The sequence below is a fragment of the Brachycentrus maculatus genome, unplaced genomic scaffold (genome assembly GCF_059751285.1).
Source record: "Brachycentrus maculatus isolate JH-2025_06_01 unplaced genomic scaffold, ASM5975128v1 h1tg000241l, whole genome shotgun sequence".
In the NCBI taxonomy this organism is placed as follows: domain Eukaryota; kingdom Metazoa; phylum Arthropoda; class Insecta; order Trichoptera; family Brachycentridae; genus Brachycentrus; species Brachycentrus maculatus.
The window spans coordinates 589,485-617,437 of record NW_028280992.1 but is presented as its reverse complement, the minus strand read 5'-3'; the positions used below and the strand labels follow the sequence as shown (position 1 = coordinate 617,437).

General features: G+C 37.0%; 1 protein-coding gene across 1 annotated transcript in view; it reads right to left on the bottom strand.

Annotated features, from left to right (window-relative positions):
* Positions 1–27,953, bottom strand: part of sev (receptor protein-tyrosine kinase sevenless) — a 113,085-nt gene that overhangs the window by 25,044 nt on the left and 60,088 nt on the right. The window contains exons 3-21 of the mRNA XM_088264994.1: positions 20,516–20,575; positions 19,980–20,070; positions 18,612–18,832; positions 17,739–17,981; positions 16,303–16,450; positions 16,107–16,223; positions 15,227–15,563; positions 13,651–13,857; positions 11,647–11,833; positions 11,147–11,343; positions 9,805–9,902; positions 8,717–9,057; positions 7,409–7,595; positions 6,290–6,405; positions 4,846–5,053; positions 3,826–3,995; positions 2,491–2,687; positions 1,118–1,316; positions 355–630 (exon numbers count right to left, since the gene is read on the bottom strand). Coding sequence (XP_088121120.1) covers positions 355–630; positions 1,118–1,316; positions 2,491–2,687; positions 3,826–3,995; positions 4,846–5,053; positions 6,290–6,405; positions 7,409–7,595; positions 8,717–9,057; positions 9,805–9,902; positions 11,147–11,343; positions 11,647–11,833; positions 13,651–13,857; positions 15,227–15,563; positions 16,107–16,223; positions 16,303–16,450; positions 17,739–17,981; positions 18,612–18,832; positions 19,980–20,070; positions 20,516–20,575 — 3,600 coding nt within the window. The remainder of the gene's footprint in view (positions 1–354; positions 631–1,117; positions 1,317–2,490; positions 2,688–3,825; positions 3,996–4,845; positions 5,054–6,289; positions 6,406–7,408; positions 7,596–8,716; positions 9,058–9,804; positions 9,903–11,146; positions 11,344–11,646; positions 11,834–13,650; positions 13,858–15,226; positions 15,564–16,106; positions 16,224–16,302; positions 16,451–17,738; positions 17,982–18,611; positions 18,833–19,979; positions 20,071–20,515; positions 20,576–27,953) is intronic.

Here is a 27,953-nt window from a genome sequence, read left to right as displayed (position 1 = left end):
GTAACAATCAAGATAAAACTGCGTCAACTCGATGCAGTGTCCTACGCACCATTGGGTGCAGACAAGGGTTAGAAGAAGAGAGTAAAGAGATTCTGACTTGTCTAAAAACAAAAATTTATGAATGTTGCGTACTGCCAGTGAATATATACGCATTAGAGACCATGGCTCTGACAAAAAGAAACACAGAGAAGCTCAAATTGAACACAGCAATCTATCTATCCATTTTCAATTTAAGTTTTACTTGGTAAATACCACTATTTCTTAAAATCTATTGTGATCATATCACAATAAGAAATAGTGGTATTTACTAAGTAAAACTTAAATTAAATAAGCAGAAGATGGTTTTCATCTCACCTTTGTGTGGCCAGTTTCGTCCATTCTGGATACGTAGATCTCCTGCTCCTGGTTCATCCAGAAAATGAGTTCCTCCCTGAGAGACACGGCAAAGTCCTCGGGTTTCCCCGGACTCCGGGACACTGTGTACGTATAGCCGTCTCCCAAATCCAGGTCTACCACCTTGATGGAATCGAATAACGATATGGCCAACTTCGGGATTGGTGATTCCACGTCTGTTGCTGCCGATATGATCTGGGTTTTGAGACCATACCCAGCGTCATTCAAAGCTTGAACCTATAAAAATATTATAAAATTAAAGTTAAATAAATTCCGCCAATGTTTCAGGCGCCCTTGAGGTAGTATTTTACGAAAATGGCGCTGTATAAATTAATTATTATTTACGGGCAACATTCTTAGGTTACATTTTTGACATCTCAACAAAGGTAAAGAAGAATTTGGGCAAGAAGTCTGGGCAAACGCCTGTAAATGCAGGGCTTGCTACCTGTCATAGGCTGGTTAAGTGACCACTTTCTGCTTCAGGCTTGCTTCCTTTACAAGGCATCAGGTTCGCGACCCGACGACCACTGCTGACAATTCGTCAGCAGTTTTCGTTTGAACGCAGACCTGACGTGGGAGGGTGCAAAGGAGCTGGCGGCCGACAGAAAAGCCTGCTCCATACAGCATATGCTCCACATAATGAGCGGATTTGGTTGAGTTAAATTTACGCACATGTAACATTCACCAATTCTACCCATGGTAAGGTTAGGTTAGGAGTGCTCACCTGGCAGTAGTAAGTGAGGTTAGGTAGCACCCCCCGGAGCAGGTAGCGGTGTTGCTGAGGGGGGACCCGCACTGGAGAGGGGGCTCCTGCTCCTGCTACACCGCCGTTGTGCCAGCACTGCAGCTCGAAGCCGCGCACCACCCCGTTGGCATGCACGGGCAAGTCCCAACGGAACTCCATACTTATCTCTGTGTCGTTCCTAGAAACATCAAATTATTCATGTACAGTCCCAGCTCACTAATCCAAAACACATTGTAAACAGAATAATTATAAACAACCAACAAATTAAGGCTGAGATCTGCTGTTCGAATTCAGAATGCAAATAGCTGCGCTAGGAGTCGGACGTGTTTTCGCGCGCCTTTTTTATAACATATTAATTGAAAAAATATTATTACATACCATTTTTTTTAACACCTTATGGAAGAGACTGACCGGAGACATTTCGTCGTAACGTAACACGTTACGATGCGAGCATTCGTATATTCAGTACAGCGAGCTGAGCGCTCCATTTATAGTCGGAGCGCTTACGAAGTTACGAAGAAATGCTCCGGTCAGTCTCCATCTTTACCTTTCAGTAACCTTTTTCTTTTCAAAACTATACATTTATTCAGAAGAAAAACTTTTTTTTTCAATATAAAAACGGTGTTTTAAGCAAAAAATTAACTACGTGAAATGTTACCCGGGTTTGAAGAAAATTAAGTTGCGATTTATCGTATATTTTTTCAATTTCAATTTATTCAATTTCAATTTCAATTTATTCAACAACAAAAATTAATATATGCATAAAAAACAATATTGAAGGCGTATATATTAAAAGTAAGCAAGAAGACTTAAAGGTGTAGAAGAATCCCGCTTCGGAAAACTCCTTCAGACACATGGAACAGATCAATATCCAATGTGATATTGTTCAACATAGCGGTAGCTCTTCCTACAGGCATAACCATCGGCAGGTTGGTCCTGTGTATAGGAATGTGAAACAATCTATGTCGACGCTGTCTTAGGTAACTATCGGGAACATACAGACCAATGTTCCGGATAATTTCAGGATTATTGATCATACCGCGCAACAGTCGATAAAAATGCGTAATCAAATACACATTCCTTCTAGTCTCTAAACTATCGTAGCCAAGCATACCCTGGAGAAACTTGGTCGGGTAGAGCCAAGGATAATAGCCGTACTCTCTCGTATATTGGGCCTGAAATATTGCAGGAACTATGTATTAAAGTGTTTTACTTCCATATTTTTCGTTTCCTCTTGGTAATTTGAAAATAAGTTCAAACTATAAAGAAGAAAGCATTTACCATACCAACTGGGTCATGCCAGTCTTTCTCGGTTTCTTAATCCAATAAGACAATAACTATCGGTGGATTACCTGGCGATCTGCGTGTGGTGCATGACGAAGAGTCGGAGTCTGGTGGGCGGAGTGGGGGGCGCCTGGGGAGAGTACAGCATGGTCCTCGTGGTGCCGGCAGCTCCCCAATACGTGTACGCGCGCACGCACATCTCCACCGGACTGTACGGAGGAACTTCCCCACCGCCATAAGTAACCAGGGCCTGGGTCGCCGTGTGCTAAACAGGGAAAAGGAGAAAGTGTTTTATTCATCAATAACCCTTTCAATGCCGGAAGGTATAAATATGACAGTACCAAGCAGGCCGTAATTTTTTTCTACAAAAATGTGAAAGCTTTTAAAAAGATGACTGTAATTTTGATAATATCGGTAAATTGTAATATTTTAGTATTTCTTGATCATCCTAATAAATGTCTCTATATATTTCAATTTAAAAATATTGCAATTGGATTTGATATTGGCTTGCGACAAGCTCAAACGAGAGCGCATTTACGCGCTCATTTTGTATGGCCGGCCGGAATTGGGGAGCGCAATAATGTCAGCAAACCGGTTAATTGCATGAAGCCAAGGTGATCAGTCCTATACTTTAGATACCAGTCCAGGGTGATATTAAATGTACTTATTTCTTCTCTTCTTTATGTAGCCCTTGTCCTTTTTTCCATTAGATTCAAATACCAAACCATCTCATCACACCTTTTTGAATTTTATCGACAATGCGATGCATTCTTTCCTTATTTTACCATTCAAACATCTGTCATTCATCATTTTGCTGCACATTCCTCTTCTTTTTCTTGGTGGAAGCCTTGTGGCCTGTTTTTAAGAGGGATTAGTCTCCTGCAATGTCGATTCCCAGCTATCAATCCATATCTTTGGTGGTCTGCCCAGGAGTCATCTACTTTGGGTGCAATGTGGGGGAGTCTGTATGGTTCCATTCTCCTCACATTCACATACCATTGTCTTCTTCATTGCCTTCCCCACCTAACGACATCTTCGATCTCGCATATTTCTCTTACACTGGTGTTCCTTATTCTATCTAGTAAACTCTTGCCAGATATGCTCCTTAGAGCCTTCATTTCTGACACTCTTAGCGCGTTTTTTGCTACTCAAACAAGTGTGCCGAAAATGTCCGTGCCGATTATTACTGATTTTAACTTTGAAATAACTGTATTAAAATTTATTGATTTTAGCTTTGAAATAACTGTATTAAAATTTATTGATTTTAGCTTTGAAATAACTGTATTAAAATTTATTGATTTCAACTTTGAAATAACTGTATTAAAATTTATTGATTTTAGCTTTGAAATAACTGTATTAAAATTTTAAATTATGATAAATAGGGAAATATGGTTTTAACTTACTTCAGTATGAATTTTATGATTGTATTCTATCTTAATTTCATAGAAGACCTCTCCGTAGTTAACTCGAGACACAGGATTCCATGTAATGTTGAACGCATCCCATTCTCCAGATATGCCGATGGAAGTTACATCCACGGACTCAGGTATCACGTTCAGGACATCTTGACCAACTGGAAATAAGATATTAAGCTATTTTATTTATTGTTTCAGCATTAACTTTGTGGTAAGACATGTTACAATAATTAAAGAAAACACTTCGTTTTTTACCACTTGAGTTTAATTATAGACTACATGTTTCAGAAGCTAAACTTCCATCATTCAGACATCATTCCATCATTGTTATTATACAGACCTGAATGATGGAAGTTTAGCTTCTGAAACATGTAGTCTATAATTAAACTCAAGTGGTAAAAAACGAAGTGTTTTCTTTAATTATTGTAAGATATTAAGCTAGTTAAATAAAATAATATTTCAGTTATTATAACTATATGTCGCAAGGATGGGAAGGCAACGAAGAAGACAACGGTATGCGGATGTAAGAAGAATGGAACCATCCAGACTCCCACACATTGCATTGCTCGGCCAACCCTAAAGTAGACAACTCCCGGGCAAACCACTAAAGAGATGGATTGACAGCTGGAAATCGACATCGCAGGAGGCTAATCCCTCTTAAAAATAGGGCACAAGGCCAAGAAGAAGATACCAGATTTTTAGCAAGTATTTTTTTTTCAATTTATGCTTTCATTTGTTAACTATGTATATATGTACATATAAATACATATACTAAACACATTCATTTAAAAATTCGTAAACATAATTTTTTAATTCACTGTTCATTTATGTTTATGAATTAAAAATTCATAAACATACATTTTTTTTGCAGAGACCCACCAAGCCACCTTATGTGTCTTGTCGGTGGATCATGTAAATTAATAATTACAAAATGGTGTATTTGAAATGGTTATTACTCATTACAAAGGTTTGTTTAGAATGGGAGTATTACCGGGATGCTAGGCTCACCTGGATTCATTTGTAGATCAGGATCAACGACTGTTATCATGTTGACATACGACGTAGTGACTGCGTTAAGATTAGCTCTATTGAGCCCTGCAAGGTCAGAAATAACCGCATAGGAGTTGTCTTGCAGCCATATCAAACGGTCGCTGAAGTAACACAGCGGTCCGGTTATGGTCGTACCGGAGAGTGAAGTCACTAAGGCTCCAGACACCTGTGGAAGTGTGGAAAGATCATCAATACAATTGTCCATTTCAATATAATATATTAATCTATTTATTGAGATGACAGATACCTTGCCGGATAATTTATCCACGCAGCTTGGAAGAAAAATATTCTGAAGTGATTAAAAATATAAAATGAGGGTACTAGTTGCAAAATTAGAGATTACAGGACATTCTGAGATATTAACACATTTCAGACGCGTATTTTTTACGCCTGCGGATTGCTGGCAACTGGATTTGATGATTATGTACATAAAGTTGACCATAATAGATAGATTGGTTTATAATATTCTATATAAAAACGTTGGATAATTCTTTTTTTCTGGCTTTAAAATGAGGCCGGCGCAGAACCTTTAAAATACCCTTCCCGTCCTTAAACATGAATCGACCGAACTGGTAGAAATACCTTTCCCATCCTTAGTGTGATAGCGAAAATCTATAAACTTTTTTGTAAAAACACATAATGTTTTGAAAGTGGTTTTAAACTGTTCGGGAGTGGGTTTCAAAGACAAAACTGTATCAAGAAGCGAGTATTTTTTTCGATTTTTTAAATACTTTTTATAATTTTACAATCATAGTCAATGCCATGAGCAATATTTTTCTATGATCCAATTTTAAATTAAGGTAGATAGTGATTCTAAATCTGCTACTAACACCCTCAAACTTATTAAGACGTGGTTGTTTCACAGAAAAATAATCTAGTCTACACATTGTGCAGTGCTACAATGTAGAGCTACGTCCTATATAAGGATACACTACACACATTTTTATACTCAAATACTCTACAATTGTAGTGTTGGCACAAAAATACAAAAGTGCTGAATATAGCTCATAGCGGTGTTGAATGTTGCGTTTAGCTTAACACAATTGAAAGCTACATTTGCATGTCTGAAATTCGCAAGACTTAAAATAAAACTTGCATAATAACACATTTGTGATATTTTGAACATACCTACAGCTAACCGCATACAATACAATCAAACTGTAGCATTGGACACTACACACTACACCTTGGTATATTGTGCAAACGATACAATTGTAGAATACCGTAGTGCACTTTTAGAGAGCTACAACCATACTAGGCTACATTTTTTATTGTAGCATTTATCACTGCTGATGCCCATCACTATATTATTACCATAGATACATATTTTTACTGTTTTTCTATTCAGTTTATATTAACATTTAGCTACAAAATGGTGCTGATTTAAAATGAATATGGCTACCTCCATTCCGGGTGTCAATTTGTCAGCAGTGGAAGCTTGATATAAATCCGTTCCTTCATAGCCGTGAACAATCCAGTATAATTTCTTGCCCTCCAAATCAACCGTGAGTCCCATGACTAGAGAGAAAGAAAAACAACACTTAGTGTCTATGAAATTAGGTAAACATACAACTCTAAGTAACAACTTCCTTAAAATAAGTCATTACTTTATTCAGATTTTGGATTCGGTCATTTCATACTAATCGGTGCACAAATTTGGTTGTGTGTTGCGTATTTCTAGCTCGTGTTATATTAGACATTTTGATGGTAAAAATTAAGCTGTAAAGAGATACGAAATTAAAAAAATTAACAAATACCATCCCCCAATTGGGTAACTGAAAAAGTAACAGTTATTCATTAGACACTCCTCTAAATATCTCCCAAAGTTATTCACCGATTGCTTCAAAATTTCGACACAATGTTACATTCAAATATGAGCATGATTTTATTTGCTCTGATGTTTCTCATACAACCAAACTAAGCCACACAAACACATGACCAGATACAGCTAGTAATACAATTAATTTATACTTGTGATAATATATATTTTTTTATTAACATAAATTTACTAACAATTATTTAAAGAACAACTTTAAAGATATTTTTTTAAAAATTGCAAAGACCCACCAAGCCACCTTGTGAGTCTTGTCGGTGGAGTTCTTTTTATAAACATTTTTTTATTGTTTTTAACCATTTTAATCTAATATACACACAAAAAAAGAGAAAAAATTAAGAATATACACTATTTTACAATTTCATAAAATTAACTCTTGATCATTTACCCATTCCTTTATTTTGCCTTTGTTCCATATTTTATTTTGACCTCTAACAGCAAAACAATGGTAATCTTTTTGTGTAATTCTACTTCCTCAGCAAGGTGTACCTCTTGCCAGGTAAGGTTGGTAAGACTGTCTAGTGTGCAAATGAGATTCACAGAGATTGAGAGAGAGTAAATGGTGGAAGTTAGTATGTGCCAATATAAACTGTGTATCGGCTTTATAAAAATACTGTGTTTTCAAATCTCCCCAAATATCAAGATGCAATGCCCAAACACATATGCCACAAACAAATAAGATGGTACCTTGCTTTCTAAACAGTTGGGCTGGGTAATAGGTGAACTTGTGTTCTCCGTTCAGCCTCGCGCATTCGATGGCGTGGCCGGTATTCCAGTAGATGAACCCTTGAAGGGAATCCAGCCTTAGCTCTTTGCCCACCGTGACTATCGGAACGGGCTCTCGTGAGCCACCACGAAGGTTTCCTCGAGTTATCTAAAATAAATAACAAATTGGCTAATTATTAGTAATCCTTTAGAGTTTTGGCCTACAAAAGCTACGGTGTATTTTTTCTCCACAAATAAATAAAGATATAATTAAATTTATATTTACAATATGGCGTTCAGTAACATCACATTGGTGTCCCACAAATCAATCAAAATCAGACACACTCCTTTCAACAACGTCATATATCAAAAAACATGATTTTTCAGGAGATCGTTTTTAAAGTTTAAAAATATAATCCATTGTATTCAAAATAAATATCAAGCCACTTATTGAACTTTTTACTGTGCAACAGATCTTTTTAGGTAAAACCTGAAGGTTTTTTCTCCATTTGAAAAATATTTAGTACATTTAAAAAAATAATTAAACAATACCTTTTCTTCAAAATGCAAAAACAACACTTTCTGCCCTGTAGTGGGTAAATATTAAGTTAAAAATATGCCGCTTTTGCTGGGATATAGTACATTTTCTGGGCATTCCGAAAACATGCACAACTGAAAATTGATGAATTTTGATTTATGACGTTCTTGAAAGGAGTGAGCGAAATGTTAGTGAATATACATTAATGTCTAAAGAGTAGCAAACCTATCGAGATGCCTGTAACATTATCCAGTATCATATGACAATATGCTCAAAATTTCCAGAAAATATAGGGATTGAGAGATTAGTAAAACTTGGCAATATATGATCCCCGAAAACCTGTAAAATCATAACTTTAGAAATGCGCACGCTGCGACACAACCTCCCAGCTCAACTGCCCAAATACACTAGCGTTATTGTCGGTATATTGATGGCCCCAGTTTTGGCAAAGTTTACCAGAGTCAATGTACAGATTCCCAGCATTCTAACAGTTATGTTATAACACACTGTTGTCGGGCAGTTTTTTCATCAACCCAGACCTTAATTAGTATATAAATTAGGGTCATATACTAATCACAAGTAACCGCAAACTGTAAATTGTTTTTCGGTGTATCGCGCTTACAAAAAGTAAGCAAATAGAATGTTTATAAGCGTCTCCCGCTCTCTACTAACAGTATGTTAAGCGTTTCCCGTTTCCCAAACAATGTGTTAAGTTACTAAATAACCGATTAAAAAAACAAAAAAATACACACAAGTTGTTGTTTGGGACTGGACCAGTACAGTTTGTTTCCAACCCAGTCCACAGCAAGACTCCCCACATTCTCCATGTCAGAGAGCCATCCTCTCTCGTTTGAAGTAGTGTTGTACCACATGACGTTGGAAGAGTTGGACACCAAGTACAGCTGGTCGCGGTACCACGATATCTCGGTGACAAATGTCCCGTGCATCTGGGAATTGTGCAGCAGCTTCCGGACATTGTTTCCCGTCAAGTCCGAGCGCATGACCCCCTCGTTGGTGGACCAGAGAATGGAACCAGGAACTCCGCTACGAGAGGCTGGCAAGGTCTTGGCCGCAAATTCTGAGGACCACGGACCTAAAAGGCAAATGAAAATGGTTAAATATATTATTTATTGATTTGGCATTAACTTTGTGGAACGACATGTTGATTCTTAATATGTATTATGCTTTATTAACACATTTCGGACAGTTTTTTTATGCCTGTGGACCATTGGCGACAGGATTTGATAAATGTGTACATATTGTTTAGACCTTAACAAAGAGATTGGTTCATAATATTCATACAAAAACATTAAATATTCGCCCTTTTTTGACTTTGAAATGAGGCCGGCGCAGGAGGTAAAAATACCCTTCCCGTCCTCAACGATAGTTGGTAATAGAAGCAGAGGAAGACCAAGGAACTCTTGACATGATCGAGTATTTCAAATACTTGAAAGTGTTCAGGTTAGGAGTTGGAATAATCATTGGGTATGTATGAGGAGATGCACAAATGTGGAAGAGGCTTTACAAAGACAGATTGGAGTGGCATTCCATTCTCGCTGCTTACCCCTGCGGTAAGTGGCGTGATGGTTAGTTTTTTGTTTTTATAATTAAATGTATCCCAGAATCATATATCATTATAATATTGCATAATTTGTAAAGAAAATGAAGACAAAGAGTGAAAATTGGTGATATGATGGGGTTAAAAATGGAGTAGAAAGAAATGTAAAACAAAATACATTTGGTTATATCAGAAAAGGGTCTCCATATGGTTTGGTAACGAGGAATAAATGGATGATGATTTATTCAAAATTTTGTTTAATTATTTTAAAAGGATTTTTACCACTTCCGGAAGATGTCACGGCTGATACTTTGATAATGTACACCGTATTTTCTTCCAAATTTTTCGCTACGTAGCTTGTCGAGCCATTGATATCAGTTCTGAAACATAATATTTAATAAATTATATAACTCGCGCCTGAGTATATGTCTCCAGCATATAGTAGCTATCTTTGGTGTGCATGTGACTGAACATACCAATTTTGAACCTAATAATTTGAACACACACAGCGTACTCTGTATCCTCGTCAATTCTGTTGTGCCGGAAGCCGCGCTCAGAGATCTCGTGAACACCGTTCACGGAGCTTCTCCATACATCTCTGTCTCTAGCCCGCGGCTTCCTGTCACCATCAATTAATTATAAACTAAATAGGATGAAGACATACCGTATTCTACAGACCATAAGATTTTTTTTCATATACATGAGAAAATCGAGTGTACTGTAATAAATATACAGGGTCTTCCAACAGGTACTTCCGAACTTTGACAGTTGATATTCGCCATATTGTTGAAGCGACATCTGTCAAATTGGCTGTCATTAAGTCTGTTTATTCAAATCACCGTGGACAGATATAGCGTTCAATAACACATGATAATACGCAAATGATATTTTTTTTATCAAAATAGATGTTCTGTTTTGGGCGAGCTTTGCCCATTTTACGGTTGCAATAAGCGTCCTACCGAGAGGACTATTGGCAGTGTGATGGATAAATTCAAGTCCACTAGTTCAGTTCAGACTCTGACAAAGAGAAATGCAGAGAAGCTCAAGTGCACACAGCGATCCATGGAAAGATTCATGTTTGGTAGCCTGAGGGATAAAATAAAAAATGAAGATACCAGGAAAAGTACCAAAGTAGAGGATATCATGGATCGCGTGGCAAAACTCAAATGGCAGTGGGCAGGACATATTGAAAGACAGGACCCCACAAGAAGGACATCAAGAATTCTATGATGGAGACTTTGGGAGAACAAAAGAGGCGTCGGAAGACCCCGAAAGAGATGGTCCGACGACATAGTCGCTGTGGGGGGTAAAAACTGGCTGCAAGCAGCAACCAACCGGGGGAAATGGAAAGAAGGGGAAGAGGCTTATATCCCAGCAGTGGAGTTCAGAGGGCTCATAAAGAAAAAAGTTCAGTGATCATTCATTCATTCAAACCCTTATCCGCACCCCAATGGTGCATAGGAAGCTGCATCATATAAACAGTTTTATCTTGATCGTTAACACATGAAGGAAAGATGATCAGCCCTCCACTTCAGTGATCAGCCAACCAAAACCTATATGTCAACAAAACGCAAGATCTGTCGAAAGTATCACGCTGTCCGTGAGAGTGTGCAGGATGGCTCACTTTTGCAGGGTGGTGTTGCCGCTGGTGATGTGCAGGCAGTAGTCCCAGTGCTGCCAGGCGCCAGCGCCCTGCGGGCCCAGGCGGTGCGGGGCCCGCCAGGACACGTGCGCGCGGCGCCGCCCCATCACGCTCTGCAGCCCGGTGGGCGGGTTGGCCGCCACGGGGATGGGCTGCGACAAGTTGAACGCTACGAGGATCTGCAACGGACCCAAATATATCAAGATATTTACTAAAAAAATACATTGAAAAATACATTGTGAATACGACGACTGCCCATTCTCTGTCTTTCAACACACCTTTCTTAATTTTATCGATAATGCTTATCTCAACTTTGCATTCCTTCCTTATTTCACTATTCGAACATCTATCATTCATCGTTTTGTCGCACATTCTTCGGAGAGATCGCATTTCGACTGCATTCAGTCTACTTTCATCCATCCTTTACCAACTCCATGTTTCACTTCCATACATTAGGGTTGGAACCAGGACTCAATACTCACATTATTAAAGCTTCCATTACGGCTTGGATAAATATTGTGGAAATAGCTATCGTGCCCGTTGTTGTATTCTTCCGACAGTACGTGGTCTCCGTTTATCCAGTAAAATAGACCATTGGCAAATGTAAGTGATTTGACAGCGTTAAACATGGCATTTTGAGTTTTTTCCCTGAAGTCTGTCACCTCGCGACTGAAACATGATAAAATTATGTTAAAACTCAGCAAATCTACATCAGTAATAGATTTTATCATGCCCATACTCTTGGTGTTTTATAAAATCAGAAGGCTGAGATCTCAAATGTTTAAATGAACAATCTTTCCTTACCTTTCAATAACTTTTCTTTTCAAAACCGCAGATTTCTTTCAAAGAAAGATTTATATATTCAAAACAAAAGCAGTATTTTAAGCAACAATAAAAAATCAGTTACGTCAAATGTTACCTGGGTTTAAACTAAATTGCAATTTATCATATGTCAGACCTTAATTAACCTCTCCAGGAGTGAGATTCTACAAACAAAACTGTATCTTGGAAGTGAGTTTTTATATCTTTCTTCCTTTTTCTTTTTTTTCACTTTAAATTTTTTTATATCATAGTCAATGCTACAAGCACTAAATTTTCTTGAATAATAAAAAATATTTTAACAAGACTAATTTTGTCCGCCTCCGTAGTGTAATGGTCAGCACGCTCGGCTACCGTTCTGGAGGTCCCGGGTTCGATTCCCAAGGGGGGTAAAATAAATATAAGTGATTTTTTCACTGTAATATTTATTCAATATTACCATGGACTGGTACCTGAAGCGGAGGGCTGATCACCTTTCCTTCATGTGTAAACGATCAAGATAACACTGCGTTAATATGACACAGTGCCCTATGCACCATTGGGGTGCGGATAAGGGTTTTATTATTATTAATTTATAAACAGGATTAAAATAAAAAATATTCACGTTTTATTCCATGGGTTTTCTTTGACAGCGTCATTATAATGTTTTCTGCATATGTCTGAGAGATCGTAATTCGACTGCATTTAGTCTACTTTCATTCTTCTCACAAGAAAAGGAATTTGGCTTTGTGGAAATTCCACCCGGCCTCATTTTACTACAGTAGAGTCTCAATTATCCGACCTAAACTGGCCGCGGCAAGGTCGGATAATACGTAAAATGATAAAAACGACACTGAAAATGTGTTTTTATCTTTTTTTGTCACTACAATTATTAAAGACGACAAAACCAAAACACAACTAACAGTAACAAAACGGCAGAAACGAAACAAGGAAACAATGCACAACACATCCTCTCAGCAAAAGAGCTACGTAAGCACTGAGGACTAAGGACTGTCACCTGGCGCGTGAATTAAATGCGTGCAGTCGGGTAAAGGAAAGAGGCATTACCACGGTAGGTCAGATAACTCAGAGGGTCGGATAACCAAGACTACTACAATTTTACTACTCTTTTCTACAAACGCAAGTATTAATGCTCTGTCCTCCAGTATACAGTCTATAGTATACAGTATACAGTCTATAGTCAGTATACAGTAGAAGGTCGGATAACCAAGAATGCTCTGTCCTCCAGTATACAGTCTATAGTACACAGTATACAGTCTATAGTCAGTATACAGTCTATAGTCAGTATACAGTATACAGTAGAAGGTCGGATAACCAAGGCTACTACAATTGTACTACTCTTTTCTGCAAATGCAAGTTTTAATGCTCTGTCCTCCAGTATACAGTATATAGTATACAGTCTATAGTCAGTATACAGTCTACAGTATACAGTAGAAGGTCGGATAACCAAGACTTCTACAATTTTACTACATTTTTCTGCAAACGCAAGTTTTGATGCTCTGTCCTCCAGCATACAGTCTATAGTACACAGTATACAGTCTATAGTTAGTATACAGTCTACAGTATACAGTAGAAGGTCGGATAACCAAGACTACTACAATTTTACTACTCTTTTCTGCAAATGCAAGTTTTAATGCTCTGTCCTCCAGTATGCAGTCTGTTCTTACCCATCGAGTGACACTGAGAGTACCGTGTTGGTGATCAGGTTAGGCACGAGGAGTCTGAAATTGATGTGGTCCACCGTGAAGGAGCCCAGACTGCGTCCCCTGACCACCAACTCGGGCGTGATGTCATGCTTTACCCCGTTGGAGATGTCCGCCAGATCCAGCCTGAAGAGTCCGCCACCAGACCCTTGCTGCACCCAAAATAGGTACCTGCGAAAAAATCATTCCTGTTCTTATCGGTTTTAATTTGGTAGTTTGTTTTTTTTTTAATATTTATTTCTTTAGTTAGGTTATATTACATTTAATACAAACAATTTTTTAAACTTAATTTACATCATATATCGCTCACTCCTTTCAAGAACGTCATAAATCAAAATACTTGATTTTTTCAGGAGAACGTCTTTAAAGTTTAAAAATATAATACAATGTATTGAAAATAAATATCAAGCCACTTGTTGAACTTTTTACTATGCAACAGATGTTTTTAGGTAAAACCTGAAGGTTTTTTCTCCATTTGAAAAATATTTAGTATATTTAAAAAAATAATTAAATAATACCATTTCTTCAAAATGCAAAAACTACACTTTCTGCCCTGTAGCGGGTAAATATTAAGTTGATAATATGCATCTTTTGCTGGGATATAGTACATTTTCTGGGCATTCCGTAAACATGCACAGCTGAAAATTGACGATTTTTGATTTATGACGTTTTTGAAAGGAGTGAGCGATATATATATTTACATCTTTAAAGTTAAAGTGTATTTTTGTGTTGCTATGCCATGCATTGGTTGTACTTTTTTCAAATACTTCAGTCCTCAGGGTATAATACCACCAAATTATTGAATAATAATACTGTAATGTGATATCAACAAAAAATATAATCCGTTCACAAAATAATAATGTAGAAATATAATATCAACGTCTAAATGGCCGTGAAATCTGAGAATATATTAATTTTCAATTGGTCTAGGTGTTTGTGTTGTATTTATCACATCTACCCTTCCTATTTTTACTATCCTACCTGCAGACAAGCCTCTAAAATAGAGGCTTTGTGGGTTATTCCTTTTTGTTAACACACTAAGTGCGGGAAAGGTATTTCTTCCCGTTCGGTCGATTGATGCTTAAGGACGGGATTTTTACCTTCTGTGCCGCCCTAATAGCAAAGTCAGAAAAGAAGGAATTATTTAATATTTATGGATGAATATTATGTACCAATCTCTTTGTTAAAGTCTTAACTATGTTAACACAATTATCAAAGCAGGCATAGAAAAATAACTGTCCGAAATGTGTAAAAATACCCTTTTTTTAATCTCTGAATGTTTTTTTATAGTTGTATAACATAAATGTGAAATTGTTTAACTGTTTTTTTTAACGTAACTATTTTTGTTAATGTAATGTAATTTTTATTATTTTTTATGTAACTTTTGTTTATTATATCATTTTTTTATATGTAAAGCTGTACAATTCCCGAACAAATAAAAACAATAAAAATTAAATTAAAATTAAAATAATAAAATAAAAATACCAAATAAAGAATTCTAAAAAGCAAATGGCATTAAATTCAATGAATGAAATCTTACCCATTGTATGGATCAACTTCAATATGCACCGGCTTGGAATGGAACCCAGCAAAAGCCACAGTCTGCCCTTTCCCGTCAAAGTCACATCTGATGACTTGCCAACGGACAAAATTATTCGTGTTTCCTCTTGGAGTGTTGCCATTGTTGTGGTTGACCTCGCCCAGGATATACAGATGGCTGTTTAGCCAATCCACTGACAGGTCCAGAGGGTTATAGGCGATTGTGGACGGGGTTAAAATAGGAATTGAGGCAGATATCTTGGACAAGGAACTTTTGTAAACTGTTCCGCTGGAGTCGGAGACGAAGAGAAGGTCTCTTCGAACATCGATGCCCATACCTAAACGGAACAAAATTCAATTTGTGACACATTTTTAATTTAATTTCAATTCATAGTATGAAATATCATCTAGACTGGTTGTTTTATAATATTGAATACATACAATTCTGGCAGATAGATTCAGCATATGCTGGCTTCGGAAAAAGTTTAACAATGCCTAGTAAAATCCTGCCAAGCAAACCGATTATATTGAAACTTAAAAAAGGCATTTTAAAAGTTATTTTGCCTGTTTTGGCATATAGTGGTGTTCCAAAGGGTTCACGTCAAGATCCAGTAGTATTTTTGCACTAAATCAATTTTTTGCCTGAGGTCGACATATGACGACACTCCCAATTGCGTGCTTGATACACATTTTGTGACAATGCGGTATCCAAAATTCAAATTTCATTTTCTCGGGACAGTATTAACATTCCGGTTTTAGTTTAAAACATAGCTTGTATCTCATACTATGTAAAAATATATGTGAAGATAATATCGAAGATACCTTAATTATGTAAAGTTACATAAAAAAATTGCGATATGTTGTATTACTAAAATACTTGCCTTGGATGAAATTTGTAGTGTTATAAATCAAATCATTCTCTGCAAAAATGTCCGAAGGCTGTTGCACAATAGTGTGAGCTCCTCCGAGGATAAGAATAGGTTGCTGACTGTCAACAGCTAAAAAGGAAACAAAATCAGTTTTGAATCAAGGGTTATCTTATACAAAATATAGCCATTTTGCAATGAGGGTACTAACCTGTGGGTTGGGCAGATGTGGTGACCACCACGGTAGCTTGTGGTCCCACTCCTTCTGCGTTTCTCATGGACACCCCGACCCTGTACTTTACAGATGGCGACAAGCTTTGAAACATGTAGAATAGGATGTTTTCTGATGCTGGTAAATCCTACAATAAATAAAAACTGTCAGTAAAATGTCAATTTATGGTATATAACTCCCACTACATCAGCAATTCATATAACGTGGTAATATTTTCCTTTGTAAATTGGGTGTAAATAATATGTAAAGTATAATAATAAAATAAACAATGTGTTGCTTTGTAATTAAAGAAACGACAATAAAAGTTTATTCTTAATTAATCTTTGCAATAATTTTCTATCTATCTGATTCTGACAGTTAACAATATTATATTTTTTCTATCTGATGTCTTTTGTTTTATTCAGTGCGACGCATGCGACATCTGGTGGTAGAACTGTTTTATGTAGGTACTATTTGTAAGTACTTAATAAAATGTATAGGTAGGTACCTAGGTATTTTATTACATTCATATGGACAAAATGTTTAATTCTCCCAATGAGTCATTTATGACTATTTTCCATATTCCATTTTTGGTCCCAACCAAAAGCGTGTCAGTAGCAAATCGCTACTTTGCAAAGACACATTTGAAACACCATTATTTTATTAAAAGGCCATTTACATACTGCACATAATTCAAAGGTAAAATTATATAAAATGATGGCATTTTAAAGGTTGTTTTATCGATCAAAGCAAGTTTGTATCAGCAGCAACATAATTACTTTACAAGAAAGTTATAGCACTTCAAATGTGTCACCCGAAAGTAGTCATATGCCACACATAGTCAATGATTTGATTTCAGTTTATTTATAAATTTATTCTATACATATATTATGATACATTCATATATTTTACAGTATTTTTAATTGAAGAACTACCTCTAATAGAGCATACTGCTTGTGTTATATATAATTTGTCAGCAGAGTAATATGTAGACCTAAAATTAATCCTACTGTATATTAAACTAATAATAAAAGAGTAAGTCTAAGAAAAAAAGAAGAATGAAATGCAATTATTGAATAATAAAAAATAAAGAAACAGTAATCTAGTTAGATTATTGTAGTGATAGAATTTCCTTTTAATTTCTCTTTTGAATCTATCATAATCTTTCTCCATCCTCTTTTCATCTGGTAAAGAATTAAATTCTGTTATTCCGACAATCTTGTGTTGTCATAATTTTTGACATTTCAACATGGAAATCAGGGTATTGATGGGGCTTACGACTGTCATAAGACTTTCATATTCTTCTTCATCTGTGTTGAGATGTCAAAAAATAAAATGAAAAATAACTCCTAATAGGAGATAATCCAGTATTTGGACACACTGGAAACGTTGTAAATCTTGTATTCTGGTTGTGCTGTTGTGTTGTCGGTACATACCTTCAAAGCCGTGTATCCCTGTCTTCCCAACTCTTCGATTCGAAGCACATAAGACAAGATGGGCCCGTTGGGGAAGGGTCCGGGTTCCCAGGAGAGAGATATCCTGTGGGAGTCGAGTGCCGTCACCCGCAGCTCGATGGGGGCAGACGTGGGGGGGCCGGAAGGGAGCGTGCTGATGATGACACTAGGCGCGGAGACTATGGGGTCACTGTGGCGGGCAGACAGGAGGACAGCCACTCGAAACTGAAGGGAATCAAAGATAAATTGTTTACATATAGAGAGACGTTAAGCTAGGTAAGAAACCAGTTAACCAGTTCCGGAAAATCATTCAATCATCAGGTCATTAAAATAAAATTATTACGATATTACAAACAAAATTTTGGTATTACACAAAGTAAACGATGAATGATAAGGAGAGTGTACCATACCACAAAGTTATCAATGCTTTTAATATACAAAATATAGTAAAAATATACAAATATAACACAAAAAATGCGCTTAGAGTGTCAGAAATGAAGAATCTAAGAAGTATAACAGGCAAGAGTCTTCGAGATAAGAATAAGAAATGCCTGGATCAGGGAAATATGCGAGATCCAAGATGTCGTTAGGTGGGGAAGGCAACGAAGGAGACAATGGTATGCGCATGTGAGGAGAATGGAACCATCCATACTCTCCCACATCGCACTGTACGGTCAACTCCATGGTAGACGACTCCCGGGCAGACCACCAAAGAGATGGGTCGATAGCTGGGAATCGACGTCGCAGGAGGCTAATCCCTCTTAAAAACAAGCGCCAGGCCTACAATAAGAAGGAGAAGAAGTAAAAATATTTTTAAAACAGGCACGATAGTTTGTTATATGATCAGGCACTCACCCGGTACTTGGTGTAGGGCTGCAAGTTCTCCACATGCACCACGGAGCTGTGGCCCCAGGTCTGGTTGCGGCAGTACTGCCACGCGCCGGCCAGCTCCTCGTACCGCCACTGCACCAGGTAGCTGAGGTTGGAGTGCCGGGAGCCCTCCCACTCCAGGGCCAGCGAGGTGGCCGTGAGGCTGTCCGCGACCAGCGCTGGCGCGGGGGGAGTCCCAATCTTCTCTGAAATATATCAATACTTCAATCAATCCCAATCTTCTCTAAAATATAACAATACTACAATTAGTCCCAATGTTAAGGTCCTACATCCATTAAATAACTACTTATATATATATATAACCATATCCGCTCCCTAGGTGGAGCATATGGAGTCCACAAACTGTCTCCAGGCTTTTCTGTCGGCTGCCAGCTCCCTTGCATCCTCCCAAGTCAGATCCAAACAACTACTTAACATTATTTAAACCCAAGTAACACTTGACGCAATAGTTTTTCTTCGATACAAATATATGGTTTTGAAAGGAATATTAAAAGGTATGGAGAAAAAAATATGTAAAAAAATATTTTTCTATTGTAAAAATATATACGCTGTTCAAAAAGTTTCCGACTTTTATTCATAAAAGCAACATTTATTGAGATACAATTAAATGACACTTATCCCCTTCAAAGAAGTCCCCTTGAGCTGCTACATACTTCTCCCAATGGTTCTGCCTCTGCCGGAAGCAATGCTGGAAAGCCCCTATTGGTAAGAGTCATTGCGCAGGTGGTCCGTCGCAATTTTCATTCTTCTTTTTCATTCATTTTCGTCTTCCCAGATCTGAAATCTTGTCCCTTTCAAATGCATTTTTAGTTGGGGATAAATTCAGAAATCACAGGGAGCGTATTGAGAAAGTTGGGATCATTGATCGCAGTCTCCACAATTTCCTGTGCGATCTCCACGCGAAGTTGCTTCTGCTCAGTTGTCAGCGACTTAAGCACAAATTTTGCTGAGACCCTTCTGAGGGCCAAACCAAATTAAGGTACCAATTCAGGGTAATATTAAATAAATACTAGTTTGAAAAAATCTTATTATATTTATTTGACCCCCCCCTAGAAATCGAACCTGGAACCTCCAGTACGGTGGCCGGGCGTGCTGACCATTACACTACTAAGGCAGACAACTAGTAATAGATAATACACATTATTATCGGGCAGTTGTTTCATCAAACTCGACCATAGAACGCTTATAAGTGTCTCTTGCTCTCTACCAACAGTATGTAAAAGACAATTTTTAGCATTTCCCACTGCAGGGAAGCAGCATGATGGTTGGTTTAGAACAAGCTTAAAGTAACTATCAAACAATGAAACTATCCATGTGAATGTATCCAAGTACCTTTTAGAAGTTGAAAATAATAGTTGACAGCTCCATTACATCCCATCACACAGTACAGTTCCTTTGCTGTTAGTACTTCAGTTGTCACATTCTGGAATCATAACATGTGTTAAAATTTATAACAGTAAAAATTTTAATGTTGATTTGTTCAAAATCTCCTAAAGTTATTCACAATTACAGTGAAACCTCTATCTATCGTTTTTAAAGGGACCTATTGAAATTAACTATGAATAATTTAATTTTGAGCAAGTTATGGGTTTTCCAAAATTCATGCTATATGACATTACTTTATACACATTGAACATGTTAATAAGACAATAATATTTCACAAAAATTTTGTTTAATTCATTATTTGTTTATTTCTTTTACATTTGTGTGACCTTTCAAAATTATCATCAGTTTGCATTGAAATATTACAGAAGCTATTACGCTCCGTCTTAGGACTGCATTATCTGCCCACGTGGCCAATGAATGAACTTGAATGAATTTATTAAAGATGACATATGTGTTTGGAGTTACTGGAAAGATATACTCACGCAGACAGCTTGGCATGAAGTTTCCAGAGCCTTGTTCCAGAGGGAGCAGCCATGATTACACTGAAACAAGTAAAGAATAGATATATATTGAAAATATTGAAAAGGAATAGGGAAGAAGAAAAGATTTTTTTATGGCAAACAAGCCTATGTTTTTTTGAAGTACTAAATATTTTGTTATTTTTTTTAGTTGGTAATGAGTGATACGCTACGGAGGCGGACTTGGCTACCATTCTGGAGGTCCCATGTTCTTTTTTTTTTTAATAAAAAGAGAAATATTTGTGTTTTTATTATTTACAAAAATACTTCAATTTCATACTATTCCTGTGCCTAAACGGCTCATTATTACAATAGAAATAGGTATCAAATTGTGGTAGGGTGGATTCGAACCGAGAAACTCTGACTCAAGAGTCCGCGACACTAACCACGGGACCACAAACCAACACAAGTTCGTTTCCCAAGGAGCGGGGTCAAATAAATACAAGTTATCGTTTCACTCTAATATTTATTCAATATTACCTTGGACTGGTACCTGAACCAGATGGCTGATCACCTTTCCTTCATGTGTTAACAATCAAGGTAACACTGCGTTTCTATGATGCAGTGCCCTATGCACCATTGGGGTGCGGATAAAGGTTTGAAGAAGAAGAAGAAGAATGAATGATAATAATAGGCTGATTCACCCTATATAAAATTGTTTTGAAGCTTAAACTCTTAAAGAGACTTTGACAGAGGATACCGCAACAAAAGTTGACTTAAATATCACCTCTTGCCGGTTTTTTTTTGTATGACTTTATTATCATTTGAAGATTTGACTTTTTTTGCCCTAGTGAAAGTGAATTGTTCATATATAATGTCAAATGCAAGCTAACTCAACGAAACGTATTCATAATATATTTCTAAGCAGGTACTAAGTTTTCAAAAATCGCCAAATAATTATGAAAATATCCAGGTATAATCCAAATGTAGTAGTTAGCATGTTCAATTGCATGGTCGAGGCATAAGAGAAGAATTTTTGGATGCTCCACAATCTTTTTTTTTAAAGTACCTACTCAAAAATGTATTTTTTTTTTTTAAATCTGGTAATGAGTGTAATAATATTTTGTAGCTGGAAATTAATATAGAAATAAAATAATACTCTGAATCACCTGTAAAAAATTGGCATTATCTAGATTTAGTCCAAATGTAGTGGTTAGCATGTTCAATTGTCATGGTAAAGGTCCCGGGTTCGATTCTCAGGGGGTTCAAAATAAATATAAGTGATATTTCACTGTAATATTAATATATTTTCACCCTGGACTGGTACATGAAGCGCAGAACTGAGCATCTTGCCTTCGAGTAATTAACAATAAAGACAACACTATGTTGATGAGATGCAGTGCCCTATGCTACATTTGATTCAGATGAGAGAAGAATAATAGCAATGACTAGGGCACTCGGAGTTGCATATGATTACCAAAGTCTCTCGCTATATTTCAATGTTAAGGGAAAGATGTAAAACTCTATCTTAGAATCTATTTTTTTTATAAATGCCTAACGTCCAAGTGACTTTGAAATCTAGCTACGGCTTATGCAACACCGCTTATCATGACCTACTCAGGCTTCAACTTTTTAAGTTTTATAGCCTATGCCTACTCGTGAGTGGATTTACTCTTTAAGTTTAAATTTACTGTAATTTCATGTAATTCATGAGTGAAAATTCTAGGCAAAATATCTCGCTAGAATCTAAAGATGTAAACTTTTATCTTTTTATAGTAAAAAAATACTATTTGAAGATAAGCGTTCGGTTATATTATTACTTGTGTAAATTAAGGGAGATTTTGAGATGAAGAAAACTAGCACCCACGCATCTGCGTTCCTAATAAGCAGAAGTAATCAGAGCTAGCAGATGGACGCATCTCCGTAACGATGAGTTATTGGCGCCCAATGTGCGACCGCTGTCACTGCGCGACCAGCGACCAACATGGCGGCCGCCCCCGCTTCCTGCGCACGCGCCTCGGCACATTTGTCACAATCTACGCATTCTGTGATCCACATTGTCATCTTTGAAGCTTCTCAATCTTTGAAAGAAAGGTGTACAAAAACACGTCGAAAATTGAGGGAATTCATGTAGTCATATTTCGCATCAATTGGTGCAACTGTGTAGCGTTCTGACCAACTGCAGCTTCTTCGATGGAAACGTTGCCCTTGTAAGAGCAGCGAACGTACCGACTGTGCTCGCTGTGTGTTCACTGTCAGAGCAGATCAAAACGAATCACTTCTAGACGGATCGCGAACCGTTGCAGGCTCGGAGCGCGTGAACGCATACATTAAGGTGGGGACTGACCGGAGCATTTCGTCGTAACGTAACATTCGCGGCGAGCATCCGACTATGGATGGAGCACTCGGCTCGCTGTTCTGACTGCCTGAATGCTCGCATCGTAACGTGTTACGTTACGACGAAATGGCTCTGGTCAGTCACCACCCTTAGGCACCCTGATATTACAGCCGCTTTATTATATGTTGTAGACTCTCATCATCACGGTTTATTCATTTTAAAAAAAAAAGCTTGCAAGGAGATGAGTAAGTAATTGAAAAAATCTCAATCTTCGGAGTAATTACGTAATCTTCGTCGTAATGATGTTATCTATTGTACATAATATCGTAATAGCAGGGTTGTCCGCGAGTTATGCTCTCTAATAACTTCATCCTGTCGTCTAGCACGAACTACAAAACAACAACAAAGCCAGTTTAAATCCAATCACGATGTAAAAGGTCAGTTTCCACCCGCCGAGTGTCACTAATTGGCCATCAGAATGGGCACAATTAACGTGCCGGCCAATCAGAGCCCGGGAATAAGATGCAGCGTGCTTTGTTGTAGCAGGAAATGAAAAAAACAACAATGTGTGTATCATTCTTTCTATTTGTAGATAAATAATATCTTGCGTTAGACATCAACCACAAAAGGGTGCTTAAATAGTAAAATTAGGTACCTACTTTTACGTTCAAATATACATTTTTTTAAACAAATAATTATTCTTTAACTACATGGCAATAAAATATTTTACGCGGGAATTCATTCTGACATTTGGCATGCGAAATAATATAAAAATTAGGCAAGCGGTTACTCAAATTTACGTAATGGGAGGTTTTCGGGACAAATATGAACGAATTTCAAAATTTAACAGTAACCAACTAGTAACTTGACTTATTTTAATTTAACGAAATATGCTGGTCATTTTAATTTTAAAATAATAATAACAATGGATAATTTGTTTAGGTTTTTCTCGGTCGCTTGGAAGTGATGCCCACCCATATTTTTACACGTTGCAATGAAACAAATAGATAAGTCCAGGGGTAATATGAAACGGCTATACTTCAAACTACCGTCGATTTTTTGCACTCTTTTTTATTGTTACCGTGTGTTGCTCTTTTGTTGGGACAATTTGACGTCCCGAAACTTTACTTGGGGACAACGGGACAGGCTATCTAAAAACGGGACGGTCCAGTTCAAAACGGGACATATTGTCACTAAGTATAGCCCAAAAGAAATATGTATTAATCACGTTTTTTTTTAAAGTGCTTCAACTTGAATGAAAAAGAATATGGAAGTCGTTTACGGGGCTGACGACCGTCTTAGGCTGGTTTAAGTAAATACTTCACACTCGTGTAACATTCACCAATTCTAACCATTATTGACAACCACACTACTCAAATTATTGGAAGTTCTATTTATATTAACCAATTTTGAAATATTGTTCTTGAATCACTAGAACTTCACTAGAGACATCTATTGGTGAGATGAAAAGAAGCTTTTTATTGAGCAGAAACTCTTTTATTGGTATGTGAGTTCCGAATCCTGGATTATAATCACACATAAGAAACTCTCGAAAATATTATTTTCGTTTTTATTATTTAAGCTTAAAATTTGACCAGATAATTTATTTACAGCATTTTGAGTGTGTCCAAATACTTGTTCACAAAATCTGGATTATTTCCAATTACATGAGTTATGATATGAAAAAAATAAAATGAAAATAACTCCTGTAATAGGAGATAATCCAGATTTTGTGAACAATTATTTGGAAACACTCAAAATGTTGTTGATATGAAACATGTATATGAAAGTCTGAGCATCCCAGGGCTTACGACCTGGCATTTGGCTGACTTAAGCGATCACTTTATACACTTGTGTAGCGTTCACCATTCTGCCCATTAATCACGGTTGTTACTTTAACGGATTTCTTAGTTTGTCACACGTGACCGTGGCTGACGTTTAGCTGTGCGTGACCACAACATCTTTGGCCGTTGGTAGATGATATACCTACATATAATGGTAAATATAATCAAGGCAATGTCTCCGTCAAGTGCACCCATCCATTGTGATACCTCATGGTCACCCGACCGCAAAATATAACCCTCGATAGTTAGGTACCTACCAGTACTTACCTACTTATTTGCATTATAATAAAATGTAAATATTTTTTCACTCCAATATTTATTCAATATTACCCTGGACTGGTACCTGAAGCGGAGGGCTGATTTTTGACCTTTCCTTCGTGAGTTGACAATCAAGAAAACACTGGGTTTATATAATACAGTGCCCTATGCACCATTGGGGTGCGGATAAGGGTTTGAATGAATAGTTTTGTGAATGAAGTATTGTAAAATGTGTCCTCGGCACGGGAAATCTCAGTGAGGGCACAGTATTGTAATTTGCAATTTTTGTATGATCAAGTATACAAATCCATAGATCCGTGTCCGCCTCCGTGGTGTAATAGTCAGCGTGTTTAGCTACCGTGCTTGAGGTCCCGGGTTCGATTCCCAGGGGGGGTGAAAATAAATATGAGTGATTTTACACTGTAATATTTATTTAATATTACCCTGGACTGGTTCCTGAAGCGCAAGAGTGATCACCTTGCTTTCATGTAAGTAATGATCAAGATAACACTGTGTCAATTCGATGCAGTGCCCTATGCACCATTAGGTGCGGATAAGGGTAATAAAGTATACAAATAAATATAAATATATAAGTGAATATTAGATGTCAATCATGGGTACAATGTTGCATTTTAGACGTGTGTAAAGTGATAATTTAACCAGCCTATGGCAGATCTTAATCCCTTTAAATACGCATAGTTCCATATTCTTCGTAATCTTTGCTAAGACGTAAAAAATTGTATGAAGTGAGCCTAATATTGAATGTCTTTGATTGGGTCGGTATTGAGCAATAACTCCCTACCCTTGACCGTAATATCAAGATAACATAGGCGATATAACGAACCTTCTTCAAAAATCACTTACCGTGAGAATCCATTATGGTTGGGGTGTTCCGGTTAAACGAATTTTCTTACAATTTAAAACACCCTTAGTAGGAACTGTTTACCTGTTTTAAGTTAGGGTGATTTAATGATAGCTAATTTAGAAACACTTTAAAAAAATCGGATGTGTCCTTTTGAGCCTAACCTTACGGCCAACGGTAAATACTATTTACAACATTTCGAGTGTGTCCAAATACTTGTTCACAAATCTGGGTTCAGATATTGCATACAAATAAAAAAAGGCCGGCTCTGTTAATAAAAGGCTCTGTTAATAAAAAGTAAATAAAAGCTTTCTAAATCGAAATCAATCCGCCTCCGTTAGCGTTTTAGATACCGTGCTGGAGGTCCCGGGTTCGATTCCCAGCGGGGGGTGAAAATAAATGTTAGTGATATTACACTCCAATATTTATTTGATTTTACCATGGACTGGTCCCTGAAGCGCAGTAGCAATCACATTGCCTTCATGTAAGTAACGATAAAGATAACAGTGCGTCAATACGATTTATGAAGCGCATCACCTTGCATTCATTTAAGTAACGATCAAGATAACAGTGCGTTAATAGGATTCAGTGCCCTATGCACCATTGGGTGCCAAAAGCGTTAGAAGACGAAATCAAATCACAGATTATTGTTGCGAACTCAATTACGGAACGTCATGAGATGGATCATATAAGTATGACTTCCAAAATTTGAGTAGTGTGGCTGTTATTCATGGGTAGAATGGTGAATGTTACACGTGTGTAAAGTGATCACTTAACCAGCCTGTGGCAGGCCGTAAACCCTGTAAATGCCCAGACATTCATATTCTTCTTCATCTATGTTGAGATGTCAAAAAAACTATGTGTTGCAAATGCAATGTAATTTGTAACATTAAAAAAAACGTATTTATAGTTCCCGCCAAAGGAATAATGAGTTCAATAAATATTCATTAATTGTTCTAGGTCTTCTTCCTGGCTCCATCTCAACTTTTTGTCATTGTAGACTGTTGGAGTCAGCTCTCCTCGTTCTCAGGTTGTAGGTCCTTCTGTCATGGGCAACGTCACCTAGGGGTGATGTATTTTTCAAATAAAAATAAATGCCATTGTTGAAAAAAACCGAGTCGCAAAATTCTTTAATGTATAAGGGTTTTAAAATGTATGATGAGATGCCTGAATGTATGAAGAATAAAAAGAGCCTGAAAGAATTTAAAAATAAAATGTAAATAAACTGTTTTGTTTACTGTAAGGAGATGTAAATATGTCGTAGTCGTACAGGAGAAAGTGATCAACTACCAAAACGTAAAATGTTCAGGAGGGCCATTTAAGTCACTTTTGCTTGGCAAGAAACATCAATGCAGTTAGTCATTTTAACCAAGTCAATATATTATACTTCCAAGTTTAAAATCATTTGAGATTTTTTCAGGGCAATATTAATCTAATAAGATATCAAATAGTCAATGATCACGTTTTTGTAAAACAATGCACTTGGTCACATTCTCCTGTATGACTACGATTTATAGATGATATAAATTAAGTGTAAATAATAGTTAATATTGGTTGTAATATAAGCTAACTTAAGAAATAAATAAAATTTAAAAAAATTAAAAAATTTAAAAAATCTGCCTTTCCTATCCTAACTATCCTACCTGCAGACAAGCCTGTATAGAGGCATCGAGGGTTATTCCTTTAACAAAACCGACTATTTCACCATACCTGTTATTTGGTACCACTTGACTCGCGTCAGTTTAACGTTTCAATGTTTTTTTTTTTCATTTCAGGATAATATGACCAATGAACTGTGTAAATATTTAGCCCTTAGTACAGTCAGTGGTTCCCAACCTGGGTTTGATCGAACCTCAGGGGTTTTATAAATCATTCCCCCTAGTTCGCGCGAAGCTCTCAACCAGTCTCAATTTATTAATTTTAGAAATCAAATCCTTTTCTATTTTTGGTTGGTAGCATGTATCATTGTAGTTGTTTTGATAGCAATAATCCTTAAATATTTAGCCCTTAGTACAGTCAGTGGTTCCCAACCTGGGTTTGATCGAACCTCAGGGGTTTTATAAATCATTCCCCCTAGTTCGCGCGAAGCTCTCAACCAGTCTCAATTTATTAATTTTAGAAATCAAATCCTTTTCTATTTTTGGTTGGTAGCATGTATCA